Raw genomic sequence first — 13980 nt, forward strand, 5'->3', positions numbered from 1 at the left:
TGACAAAAAAGTAACACTTCTTTCTAATCTCATGAGCCAGGATAGAAATGGATATAAATCTTGAAAGCAGTAAGTTCACAAAAAAAATGTGTTCTTCATAATTTCTAAGTATCCACAATGCATCCTAATGCAAGAAAAAGTATAGCATTAAAAAAAAAAAATTGAAAAAGGAGAACCCAGACAGACATACTTGGAAATAAAAACATCTCTTCGTATCCCATTTGAACCAAAAGTATGAAATAAAGTGGATTATCTACCTGGATGTGTTGTGCAGATATATCAGGGGATGCAAAAAACAGTTGGTTGACACCTGCAGCATCTGGAGTTGCTAGGATTACTTTTCCTGGAGTGGAATCTTGTCTGGCAAGGATCACCTTGCTTGGGGTAGAGCCATCATGATTTGTTAAGATGAACTGCTTGCCTGCTGAGCTCTGATCAAGTGCTGTAACAATCTGAATCTTCTGGCCCGTCTGCTGATCTGTGACAATCTAATAATACATTTATCTCAAATTGTTATGGTAATGTAATCACCCTTGGGGCCCATCTGGGCTCTCGAAGAAAACGGGAATTTTGCCTTTGACAACTGTGAAGTAGGATTGTCCTCCCCTCTGTCACACAAGAGTTAAGTAAACTCAGGCAAAGACTTGGATTTTCACTTTCTTTTAAATGCACTTGAGTCACCTTTGTGTTTGAAGTCAAAACCTGAATTCTCTTTTTTTTTTTTTTTTTTTTTTTTACAAAGGGCCCATGCTTTTACAAAACTACCAAAAACCCCTGACAATTCTAGCATCCAGAATTTGAGGTGTCTGTAACTCAGCCCTAGGGCCCATAAGCTTCTGTTAAATCTTTAACCTTTGAATTAGCTGCACACCATGCAAAGTGCTTAGCACCTCCTGTATTTGTATGCTTAAAAAGAAACATCCTAAAACAACAACCATAGACTTCAAAGTGAAAAAAGAAAGCATCAAACAGCAAGAAAAGCAATATTTTCACACCACTGTACAAACATTTTATGCTTCATTTTTTTGGGGTCTGTTTTTTACATGTATGTTCCTAAATAAAATAAGTTAAAATTCTGTTTTCTCTGCCATTTTTTCTTTCTTTTTTTTTTTTTTTTTTTAAGGAAAAAAAGATTTTCATGTTTCATTACTTACTCAAAATGAGACCTACAGGTTGTTTTTTCCATTTTTTTTTTCTTATTTTCAAGCACAAATACAGCAGACTTTTATTAAAAAGCCCCAGTAAATTCATTTTTTGCCAACTTTGTAAGAAGATTATAATTCTTTCAGAAAATAATCAAGATGCCATCTATCTTCCACTATAACACTTTTAGTCACTTCTTGCCTTTCTTTCCAAAAGCTTATACCAAGAACTGCCTGGTTTATTCTAGTGATTAAAGAGCACCATTATACAATGACTATTTCCTGCAAACTGTTTTTGAATTACAGATCAATCAAATTTGCTGTTAACATTTCAGGCATCTAACTTTTTTTTTTCTTTTTTCTTTTTTTTTTTTCTCTGCAAAGCACAATTAAGACCTATTCAGGCCAGAAGGCCAGGTAATTATAGAATATCAGAGACTAAAAATACAAAGCAAACATCAACTACCATGAAATCTGGGGGGCAGGATAGGAAGATAGGACAAAAACCCCACAGAAGTTACCAAGATGATAAATACAGTGTTTTCCGTTCAATTTTCTAAGATATACACATACCCAGGACCACAAATGACTACAGCAGTCCTTTATTTCTTCTTTCAGTTCCTTTATGATTCCTTAAAAGGCAAAACTTCCTTGCCATTTTACATCCCTTCTTCCCTCAACTTTCTCCTTAGATTCCATTTGTCTTCATTTTACAATCTTTATTTTTCTTGTGTCCTTTCTGGCTATTTCCAAAGTAGCTGATGTTCCCTTCCCCTCTCCAAGCACCTCTACTTCACTGGGATTAGAAGAAATCCAATGCATGTGATCCTCAACTGCATGCATAAAGACACAAAAGCCAAACACAGAATATTGTGCTGTTTCTTGAATACCCAGATGTATTCTTTAAAAGATACGCATCTAAAATCTGTGTCATTATCAAAACCTAAAAGTGCAACTGTATACATCAAAAGAAGGCATATACTTTATCTAGTTGGGTTTATATGAAGTATAATATAAAGCTAGCTCAAAACCTGAGATTTTCCAGACAGTGAAGATACAAATTTGAGCTAAGGCTGAAATTATTTTTTTGGATATGTATGCTAAACTATCTACTTAGTATTATAGTCCAGACCCTTATGTTTAAAAGGTAGGTATTTTCACTGCGTGATATAGTGCGTACAGTGTAATGTTAATGTCCATACAAAGCTATTCAATTTGCGCAAATGTTCTCTGCAGCTCTCAGGCGTTTGACAACACACAGGCGTAACAGAAAGCAGTTCAAACAATTAAGAGCAGTCTGTCTGCAATAAATCCTTATGGGCAGATAGCTGCAAAAACTCCACCTAAATCTCAAAGGGACTTTGGAAGTGGAGCGTTCCACCCAAGTATAACAACTTTATAACAACTTCCAGTACCAAAATATTGAGATAAGAGAAAATAATCAGAGGGAAAGAGAAAACTACTTATCTTCTCAAGAAAATACATCAGGGCTCAAAGACAACAAATTGTGTTTCTCAATAATCTGAAATTCAGTGTTGCCAAAGAGATCATGCCATAAAGCAGGAATATATTACTTCAGGATTGTCTGCCTAAAAATATATTTCTCCCATGTACTTAAGTGTCCTGACGATAACAGAGGATAATATTTTCTTTCATTTTGTTTATTGACTAGTCTGTTAACAAGTTTTGAGTTTAATTTCAATATCATTTCAATAAATATCTCAATAATTCTCGGTTCCTCTTTTAGGAAAAAAAGGCATGTTTAAACATAAAAGGATGTGTCTACCTGCTGGTTTTGAACAGAAATGTCATTTAACAATGTGGCATTCAACTTTTATTCTATAGAAACTGTACTGGCTTTAGGTGGCAGGGTTTTGGTAGCGTGGAGGGTTTTGGAGGTGTGGGGCTGCAGGGATTGCCTCTGTGAGCAGAGCCCAGCAGCTGCCCCATGTCACTTAAGAGCCAGCTCCAGATGGCTCCAAAAGGGAACCACCAATGGCCAAAGCTGAGCCAGTGAGCCATGCTGGTTGCATCTCTGACAGCAGATTTAAGAAAGGGGAAAAATTGCTGCGCTACGGCAGTGGGGACAGAGAGGAATGAGAAGCAGCCCTGCAGACACCAAGGTCAGTGCAGCAGGAGGGCAGGAGGTGCTCCAGGCAGGCAGCAGCAGTTCCCCTGCGGCCTGTGCAGAGGCCCCTGGTGGAGCAGGCTGTCCCCCTGCAGCCCATGGGTGCCACATGGAGCAGATCTCCACGCTGCAGACCCCCCATGGGTGGAGGAGCCCCCGGTGCAGCAGGTGGATGTGGCCTGGAGGAGGCTGCGGCCCATGGAGAGCCCCCACAGGAGCAGGCCCCGGGCCGGAGCTGCAGCCCGTGGAGAGGAGCCCACGCAGGAGCAGGGGGTCTGGGGGGAGCTGCCACCCGTGGGGGACCCGTGCTGGAGCAGTTTGCTCCTGGGGGATGGACCCCATGGTACGGAGCCATACTGAAGGATCCATATTGTCTTTGGGCAGCCCCTGCAGGACCAGTTTGTGAAGGACTGCATCCTGTGGGAGGGACCCCACGGGGAGCAGGGCAGAGAGTGACTGTGAAGGAGCGGCAGAGATGAAGTGCTGGGGACTGACCGCAGCCCCTGCTCCCCTGCGCTGTTTGGGCGGAGGAGGCAGAAGATGGTGGATGGGTAGGAAGGTGTTTTTAGTTTGCTTTTAGTTTCCTTCTGCTCTAGTCTGCTCGTGATAGGCAATAAATTACATTAAACTCCCTTATGATGAGTCTGTTTTACCTGTGATGATAACTGCGGAGAGATCTCCCAGTCCTTATCACAACCCATGAGCTTTTTTTCATCTTATTTTCTCCCCCTGACCTTTTGAGGACAGGGGAATGAAAGCACAGTGTGGTAGTGCTGAGCTGCCTACCAGCATGAAACCACCACTGAGACAAAATGTTAAATTTCCCTAAAAAGGGTGATTAATGAAACATGTTTTAAAGAACAGTTTAAATTTAACATTTACAATTTTTAATGAGGATTTTGTATTTCAAGATTTCAGATAATTCTCTATGTGAAAAAAAGCAAAAAATATTAACTGAAATGATAAGCTCAAAATGATCCAATCTACTATATTTTTTGAACATTTCACTGAAATGTATTTTATTTTTCCACCAAAATTCTTCTTTGTGGGAAGTTTTAATTACTAATTTTTATCCCATACCTAATTTCTTACTATTATTTACACTGCAGCCATGTTTGTAGATGCCTGTTGCAGGAAGGATGCTGTTCTACCGAGTGCTGTCCCAAACAAGAGACAACCACTATCTCAAAGCACTCACCATCCATTTTGAAGCAAGAATCAATGAGTGTGGTGACAAAAGACATGGGACAAAGTACCTGGGACAGAAACAAGTGGTACCCCAGCTACCCAAGACGATGAAAAACTATATAAAGGACATTGGAACAAAACTATCCCTAGAAATACAGTTCTTCTATGTTCTTCAGATTTTCAGTAGCTACAGTCCTTATCGGAAAGTAGTTCTCTCTTCCCCCTATACCCTCTCCAAAAGGGTTTAGATGTCTGCCACTGGCTCTGAATCAACACAACTGTCTTGCCTTTCAAAGGGTCGTGGTTTTATATGTTGTCCTACATTCAGACCCTGATACTGAAATTACATTAAATGGCTTCCCACTACAGCATACAGATACTGATGAAGAAAACAGGATAAAGAGACATGAGTTAACTGGTTAATACAAATTAATTGAAGTTACAGCTGTACACAAAGCATAGAAAAGGAGTGGAGGTAGCTGAAAGAATAAAAATCTACTGGATAGATAAGGCTGACACCAGGACTAGAATACAGGCTGTGGTAAAACAAAACAAAAGATCATGTATGGGGGCACTAGTGAAGAATCTTGGAAGGTAGGACAAAGCTTGAATGCAATACACTGAAACGGGGGGGGAAAAAAAAAAAAAAAAACAGGGAAAAATACTGAAGACTGAAGCAGCAAAAGAAAAAGCAACCAAGATAACAGTTGGCTCACAAACTGGAGTGTTTTTGTGTGCAACAACATGTGTCTGAGAATATTTGTTAAATTTCTGCTATGGTTAGTATTTTTCTCCAAGAGGAAATTTTAAAATAGAGCATTCGCATGAGTTGGAGATTATTACCTCGCTAGGCTATAAATTAGCTTACTGAGATGTATAACACTGGTTGAAATGGCCTAAACCAGCATCCCTTAACACACTTCTCAGACTTGTATCAACAATATAATGCAGTATTTCCCCTCATCCCCACTCCAAATTGTCTCCAACTACTTAGTTGAATTAATGAATCTCAAAAGTTTAAATCTAAAAGTTTTCAAAGAGCAGTATCACTACAGTATTAGGGGAAAATCTTTATTCTATTCAGCAGTTATAATTTTTGTACATCTTAATTTTTTTTTGAGTAAAAAGGAAGAAAGAAAGCATTGGAATAATGTTTTATTTCTATTTATATAAAAACAACCCCTGGCACCCAGGACTGAATATTTACATTCTAGCAAATAACATGAGGCAAATGAAAAAGAACAATACATGAAAATTGGTGGAAATAAATAGCTCATCATTACTTTTAAAATATATTGGATGAAGCATACCTGTATACGTTGTGGTAAAGAGAGGCCTGAATCTGAAGGTACGATCTGTATTCGTTGTGCTGTCCCATCCATTAGTGTTTGTGTAACAGCTCCTTGGGAATGGGTAATCTAGAAAGAATAGACAAATGTAATGGATTGACAATGGATATATTACCTTAAGGACTGATATACTAACTCAATGGATGAACTACTGTAAAGTTTTACCAACTTCTGACTTCCCTGCACAAGGCTATGGAAAGTCTGACACACTTCCTATATAAGGAATTCAAATGCTTGCAATCTAATTTAATTGCTTAATTATGCTACTTAGAAAATTCTGTTCATGACGAGCGTTTTAAAGCTATTTTAAAATACCTTCACTTAGAAATTTAGAAACACTAAGTAAAACAATCAACTGTTGGCAAATCCACTTCAGTCAATTAGACTGAGTATTTTCCAAATTATTACTGCTGATGTTCATGTTCTAAACTAAACACCATAGCTTTCATTATAGTTGTGTTACACATAAACATACACATTTTTTACCTTAATGGCTTACATAAAGTGACTAAAGAAATTTTGGTGTGGAAACACACCAATTGGCCTTTTTTGTTCTGCTGAGCCTCAAAGAAGTAAAACCAAAACCAAAGAACTCTACTGGGGAACTACCAAGAATCTTAGAGCAGATCAATGAAATGAACAAATTCAGCAAGTACTGTATCTGAAAACAAATGTAAGCCTCTGCTCTCAGATAGTTTGTGGAAGTGCTTTAATAATTATCACTGTTTTTAAAAAAATTCACATACTGTCGCCAAACGTATATAGGTATTATTCATTAGATTATTTGTTCACAGAAAATGAGAAGTACAGCTGCTACATACAGAGGCTTGGTTCAAAATGCAGGACTTTTTGTAGTACAAAGGACATTTGTCTTCACAGTGTTTAGATACCCTCAGACTAAATTTTTTGGCTAACATTCCCCGGGAACTTCCCAAATGTTTTGCAGCATAACTATTTATACAGATCAAAAAATGTTTCATCCTGCAATTCCTGTACTACTAATAATTCATAGCCTCTACACCGTTTAAAAATGCTCCTATTCAACTGTGTCTTTTTCCCAATAATTAATTTAAGTAATATATACTTATATGTGCCATAAAGATAATGTTTCATGACTGGTTGAGAGCTTTTTTCTTCCTCCTGACTTTGCAACCACACCACCATGTAAGTGGTAATGCCAGCACAAGAAAGGCAAGAAGACACAGCTGGAGGTGAGCAAGAGAAGGAGGAAGGAGTGCTAGGCAAGAGTTTCCCTTACAGCAGAAATACAAATTCCAGTCAACCTAAACTGCTTTTGCAACTTCACCCCAAACTGCATTACTTTTGGCACCAGCCTCAGCTCTTATAACCTACTTGATTCTGTCCCTTCAGCTTGGTAGGTAAACCTGGTTGTTTAGTCATCCAGTGATCTGGAATAGGATATTGATGCAGGTCAAAACATAGTCCAGCAAAAGAGAAACATAGGCTGTTCTTAGCATAGGTCAAACCTTCAGTCCAGATCACCACAATGCTCAGAAGCAAATGCATCAGAATAAATGAGACAGCAGGATCAAGCCGCTGGAGGGATGGGGTGCTACTAAAGCTGCCTGCACCATCAAAAGAAATGGTTGTCAAACGAAGACATTTGGAACACTGCTTTCTAAAAATACTGGATTTTTCAAGAATGTGAACAGTTTTAGTAGTTAAACAATTCATTCACTTTGCTTAAGTAAAGGAGAAAGAAGAGTCAACTGTACATCAAGATTAAAAGTTTGAAGGAGGTACTTTCAAGCACAGAAATGCTGCACTACTCTGTCAAATGACATGCACGATGGCTGACTTACAGGCAATCAGATTTTTATGTGAACTTGTATTAACTACACAAAATAAGCTATGTGTTCCAGGACTGCTTTACACTTAAAGTGTTGCAATCTACATGTGATATAAAGCAAAACTGATCATCATCCCCACAAAATATTGTCAACTTGACAGTTTTGCTTCTATATAGAATAAAGGTTTTTATTGCAGTTTTGTTTAAAATTTGTTTTAAAATATTTTTTTTTGTTTAAAATTTGTTTAAAAATATATTTTGTTTGTATATGATAGATTCTGTTTAGAAAAATGTGTAACTTTCCTCTGTTGCTGGTACTTGGCAGATTTGTGGAAAGAAACTGCCACATATCTAGTGTACAGAACCACAGATAAAAGAAAGAAGATTGTTGTGGGTTCTTGACAAATTCCCTATGTGAATTAAGTAGTATGACTCTCATGTAGAAATATGAATTATCTCACATTTAGCAAAATCTGATGAGAAGCATGAAAAGATAAACATTGCACAATGCTCCACTTAGGCAAGGCTATACATTCTTTTTTTAATGTTTTGGTTTTATGCAAAGAAAGTCCCAAATTGGCAAAAACACATTTTTGTGAAAACAATCATAAAATCATTTGTGATAATTTTGTATTTTGAAATGTTCCATATCAAGGATTAACATTACAAAGAAATCAAAACACACCATTAGAACTCTCCTGACTATTATATTGCAATAAAACATAGGAGCACTTTACATTTTCTTCAGAATGGGCACACCTGTTGTTTTTCCTTTCGTGTTCTACTCATGTAAATTTTTCTTGTAAATTCAATTTAAACTATTCATTCATTTCAGAGAATTACAAATGCTAGCTAAAAGACTGAAGTTCCATAGAGCTTACAATATGGTTTTCAAAGCTCATATCCAGCATGCACATGACCAAGCCGATTACAGCTTGTATATCAATAGTGAGAAGGGATGTGAAATACTACATGAAGGCCCCTGTAAGACTGACTTTCCTTGCTGACCCCACCTTTCAGGCAGTGTGCTTCTTTGACAGTAATTTTCACTTATGCAATCCCACCTTGCGCAGCTCTAGGTTATTCTTTTCAGTTCTTTTAACCACATCTGCTTTGTGCCAGACTGGGCTGCACCTTGTACCAGATAAGCAGACTGACCACAGCCCAGAGGAAAAAAGAGTCCTCCACTATGCCATATTTTTTTATATTTTTTTTTCCAGTTTTGTCTACCACACAATGACAAAAAGAACTCACGTGAACAAGACTATCATAGCACGAGACTAAGTGGCTAAGTGAGGACTGGGGAATGCTTAAGCCACACCATTGCCAAATAAGAAATGACAATCGCAAGCACAGTAAAACACTAAAACCACTAAAGGACAAATCCTAACCTACATGCTGACAGAAGGATCTCCATGAAAACTGCAAGGCTGCAGTTTCACCAAGAAAGAAACAAGCCAACAGCTCCATGCATACAGATGCAGCAGTATCACACCTCCACTTCCTCAGCTTCTTCCTCTGCCTCTCTTCTTTTGGCTACCAGTCATCTCCTTTAGGCTTCAAGCTTCTCTGATCCTACTCAACTCATTAACTCAGCAGAAAAACTTCCATTTGTATTGGCTGGTGAAGAAACTGACTTATCTGATTACAAAGAAACAGAAAAAGGACCTTCCCTTTCCCATTGCAGTGAGACACCAGATAAGCTCACTGTCTCATAGAAATCACATTATGAAATTGAGAACAACTCTCACAGAGGCTAGCACTGTCATTTGAACTCATCATCCTTTTTTCCGAGTGGCACACACATCATCTAGCTTTGACTAACCCACAGTTTCCAAACAAAGAAATGGGAAATACAGCCCTACTTAGGCCTTTTTATTATATTAACAAAATGAAACTATGCTAGATACACCATTCCCACCTGTGAACACAGAGAGAAAGAAAAACTGATACATCACATACACCACTCACGGCCTTGGAGATAGCCTTAGCAATTCTCAGATGCTACAATAACAAAACCCACAAGAATTTATACAGGATAGATTAACCATCCTGCCCCCCAACCTTTCTACTTCAATTCATGATGGAGAGGAACAAAAACTACTTGGAAAGTCATTCTATACTGACAAAATATAATGACAAAAAAAGATATTGACAAAAGTAATTCGATACTGACAAGAAGCTGAGTGTGAATATTTCAAGCTAAAAATATAATTGTTCTGCTCCTATCTTATTAGAGAAGTGCTACTGATGGAAATTCTAGATAAGCATGTATGTATACAGTTAGCCACACTTGCAAACTATCTGTGCATCTCTGGAAGCTGTCTAGCTGCAGAACACAGATTCTGTACAGTGGTGTGCAAAAAAAAAAAAAAAAAAAGAAAAACAAAAAAGAAAAACAAAGTCTGCAGAAACAAGAATTTGATCTTCCCCCTGACATACACCAAACACCAACAAATATTTTACAGTGATGAGCATGGCAAACCTTTACTTAAAAAAAAACAAATGACAAGTGAAGCAATTGCTTAGTTGGAAAGTAGAAGCTATGTAATGACAACTCCCTTGACTGTACGTTTTGTAAGTGAAAGTGAGCAAAGCAATTTGCTCAACCAGACAGCTCTCTGCAGACCACTATAGGCCCAAAAGGCACAGCTGAACAGCTAGTTACTTACTGGAAATACTGCTAGATTTTCTTTAGCTTCATTTCTGTGGGGTAAACTTTGGCCAAGAAAGATTTTGCTGTATAACTTTAAGATGGACACAGTAAGATCTTCTAGTCTTCCATGGGAGGGTTTCCTGAAGCTTTGGGTATACTAAAACTTATTTTCTCTTGTAACTTTGGTTTTTACTTACTAGTCTGTACATTTTAATATTCAAACTTTCTTAAATATTTCTCAAAATGTATGTACCTCTCCCATTTGCTGCTCAATAATTTGATGGGCCAGTTCCTCTATGGTTGCCATGATCTTTAATCACCAGAATTTCCTGTCAAAAAAAAAAAAGAAAGAAGATGCTTAACATCTCTAATAGTAAAAGTATCTTGGGGAAAATATATTCCAGGTAAGTGAAGCACATTCCTAATTGTCTGAAGGCGACATCCCTGAAGAATTTAAAGCTCAATTATACTATACAATTAGTAATTTATTTTCTATTTGCAAACTTCTTTATCTTTATACTCAACTCACAGAGATGTGTTTTTCCCCTGCTGCTTTCACAAAGAGCAACAAAATAATAAACTCCCTGTGAGAATAAAAGTGTCTAATTGGCCCTGCCATCAGCAGGGACATAATTAACATCTTAAAAACTGGAATTTTGTTGATGTAAAGCAAGGGCAAAACCCATAACTTCTTCTGAATGCATACTAATCCTTTAGTGTAACAGGAGCACTTGAAGGTCAATTTTGTAATTAGTATGAGGCCCTACTTGGGAGGCAAAAAATATTTATTCCTAAAAACAGATGTTGGTTAGCCATCACTACTGTAGTAAGAAATCCAAATCCTCATGAGAAGAATTCTGTATGATTTTACAGACACTGCCTTAAAGCAGGATTAAATATTCAGATGTATGCCTTGTTTGCTTGTTTGGGTATCTAGACAGAAATATTTGCCAGGCAGTCTGTAAAAGGAACAGACACAAATTATGAAGCACTGAACTTACTTTTCTGAAAAAAGCTGTAATAAGAACACTATCTTATACAAACCTGCATACAAGTACTCTTAAAGGATTTCTCTATGTACGCAATTTACTTTGCTTCAAATATGCAATATGCTTGGGTTATACAGCTTTCTCATTGCAGACAGAAGGATGAAGATGTTTAAAACCAACATATATACTGCTGTATGAACATACGAATAAATGGTGCCAGTATAAAGGATTTTTTTACACAACACAGATTTATTTATTTTATGTGCAGGAATAGTGTTGTTTAACCATATGAAAAGCGTTGATGAAAGTGGTTATATATGTAGAAAAACTGTATATATAGCAAATAAAATCAACTGATTTTCACTCTTTTACCCTCCTAGAACTTCTGGGAACTGTCTCCTACCCCAGTGATCTCTAACCTTTCTCAATCAATTTTACAAATAAAAATGTAAATCATTTTGGAGTCACAGAATCACAGAACTGAAGGGGTTGGAAGGGACCTCAAAAGATCATCGGGTCCAACCCCCTGCCAAAGCAGGTTCCTTAGAGCAGGCTGCCCAGGTAGGCGTCCAGACGGGCTTTCCATTCTGCTCTTCTAATTGGAAAGAGAGGTATCTTTTGATTAAGGTAAGAACTGTAGTACTTGGAAGTATATGGTGTGGATGGGAAGAGTACAGAAACATTTGGTCCCTGTAGACAATTCTTACTCTCCCGCTAGCATTGTTAGTTAAATTAAAGCAAAAGATGACAGACGTACACAAAAAACATGAGAATGAAGCTTATATTGAAAAGCTTTATCTCCTCAGAAGATCTAATACCTAGCAACACCTTTGCAGTAGTACTCTGTTAACCTACTTCTGCATACTGTGAGCTGCAGCACAATCACTATTTAAAGATTTTCAAGTCAGGTAACACTATCAGATGTTTTCTTCCTTTACATAAAATACTAGCAACAAAATATTGCACTGCTTATGCACACTGCACCAGAAATTAGTACAATTTAATTAAAAAAAAAAAAGTCTTAAAAGCAAATTAGAAAACCAATTAGTAATAAAGACACGCTTTTGGGTAGGACAGATGGACCGTTTGCAGAGTTATTTCAGAAGAAGAATGTGCTGTTTTGTGACGATTTGACATACCAGAACTGTTGCACATATAACAATATTTTGCCAAAAATTTGGAGCAGAAAATTAAGAGCAAATAAAAATCTGAAATTCTGATTTCATAGCTGACCCTGGTTTGAGTGGGGGTTTGGAATAGACACCTCCTGAGGCCTGTTCCTGCCTGGAATATTCTACAATTCAAAAATGTACTAATTTCTTAGTTATGGGAACAATAAGAGTTGATTGCAATTAAGAAAAAAAAATCAAAATATTTTGAAAGCAGTTTGGTTTGAACATTAATTTTTCCCTCTTAACTAAGCGAAGAATCTTTTGACTACCTTGGTGGAGGTCCACTGTGCAGGTGTTTTCAAGGACACAATTCAAGATTACCTTCTTTTAAAGTTTTATTTCACCGAGTGTCTAGTTTAAATAGCTATGCACAAGAAAGCTTATCTTGAACAGTTTAAACCAACTTTATCCACCAATAGCTACTACAAAGGTTAAGTACAAGTGGAAAATACATTTGCTCCTACGTTAGCCTTTTGAGATTGCAGTAAGATTTTCCATTCTACAATCATTGTCTATAGCATTCTCTGCATTGTTTTCCTGAAGGAAATTCGATTACATCAATATCATTTTCCCATCAGAAAAGCTAGGTCTATAATCCTTCCCGTAACAAAGCATGATTTATGACACTCAATTTTTGTCATATCTACCAACAGAGCCTACGGTTACTTTAAGTTTTCTTAATGCTTTTCTGTAGCTCTTCATGTTCTGGCCTGCAGGATTTGCATGTTCCAACAAGAATACTGAATACTAATTACTGCTACAGCTGGTGCACCAGATCAGCAGCACATGGAAATCAACTACACTGCAGAGTGAAAGCTTAATTTATTGTTTGTAAAAAAAAATGTAATCATAATGAACTTGCACAGAAAGCAGTATCTGGAAAAATAAATTTTACAGAAATTGACTAAGTAAGAAAAAAATCCTACCTATTGTATCTGTGGCACTTCAAAATTATAATTAAAGATTCTCCTTAATGTTTTCTGTCATACAATTACTTTAAGTTAACTTAGCAACACATTAATATTTTTCTCACTAACTCAGTAAATATAAAACGGAGAGATCTGTTATCTCCAAACCTTTGTGATTACTTTGTCCACTGTCTTGACAAGGTGGCAAGGTCTTTTCTTTTTAATGTCACAGACCCATTACTGGCCTCTGTAAATCCTTTCTGTCACCAAAAGGGTTAGCCCTAACTACCTCTTGGCCTGAGCTTCCTGCCTCCCCCTGCTGCCAGCACTGGTGCATCTGTGACCTCACAGCCAGCAACAAAGTTTTATTTTATTCTGTGTTAGTTTGCAGCCCGATGAATGACTTGACTTGTTACATTACCATACAAATGCTACTCCAGCATCAGTGGTGGGAGTGAAATTGGAGGGTCACCGTTTTCCACAGCAAGAGAATTTACACCCACTTAAGCCATCCGAAGTCTCCCATATCTTCCCGCAGCTCTATGAATTGTTGTGAGATGTGCCTTGGAGTTTTTATTTTTCGATCCTATGGATGAGCCTGGTGAAGAAACAAGAAACAGAGGATGAAAAGAAGCAAC

The 13980-nt window shown here is 37.4% G+C and overlaps 1 protein-coding gene across 7 annotated transcripts in view; it reads right to left on the reverse strand.

Moving 5' to 3' along the window:
- The window catches only part of NR2C1 (nuclear receptor subfamily 2 group C member 1), a 48318-nt gene that overhangs the window by 20280 nt on the left and 14058 nt on the right, over positions 1 to 13980 (reverse strand). For 3 of the 7 annotated variants that reach the window (XM_084298840.1, XM_084298838.1, XM_084298839.1), the window contains 4 exons: positions 13764 to 13940; positions 10527 to 10602; positions 5769 to 5876; positions 258 to 488 (listed from right to left, as the gene is read on the reverse strand). In XM_084298840.1, coding sequence (XP_084154966.1) covers positions 258 to 488; positions 5769 to 5876; positions 10527 to 10580 — 393 coding nt within the window. In that variant the 5' untranslated portion in view covers positions 10581 to 10602; positions 13764 to 13940. The remainder of the gene's footprint in view (positions 1 to 257; positions 489 to 5768; positions 5877 to 10526; positions 10603 to 13763; positions 13941 to 13980) is intronic. The other 4 variants (XM_084298843.1, XM_084298842.1, XM_084298841.1 and 1 more) reach the window with 3 other exon arrangements.

Source organism: Netta rufina (assembly GCF_964035555.1).
Source record: "Netta rufina genome assembly, chromosome: 1".
Lineage (NCBI taxonomy): Eukaryota > Metazoa > Chordata > Aves > Anseriformes > Anatidae > Netta > Netta rufina.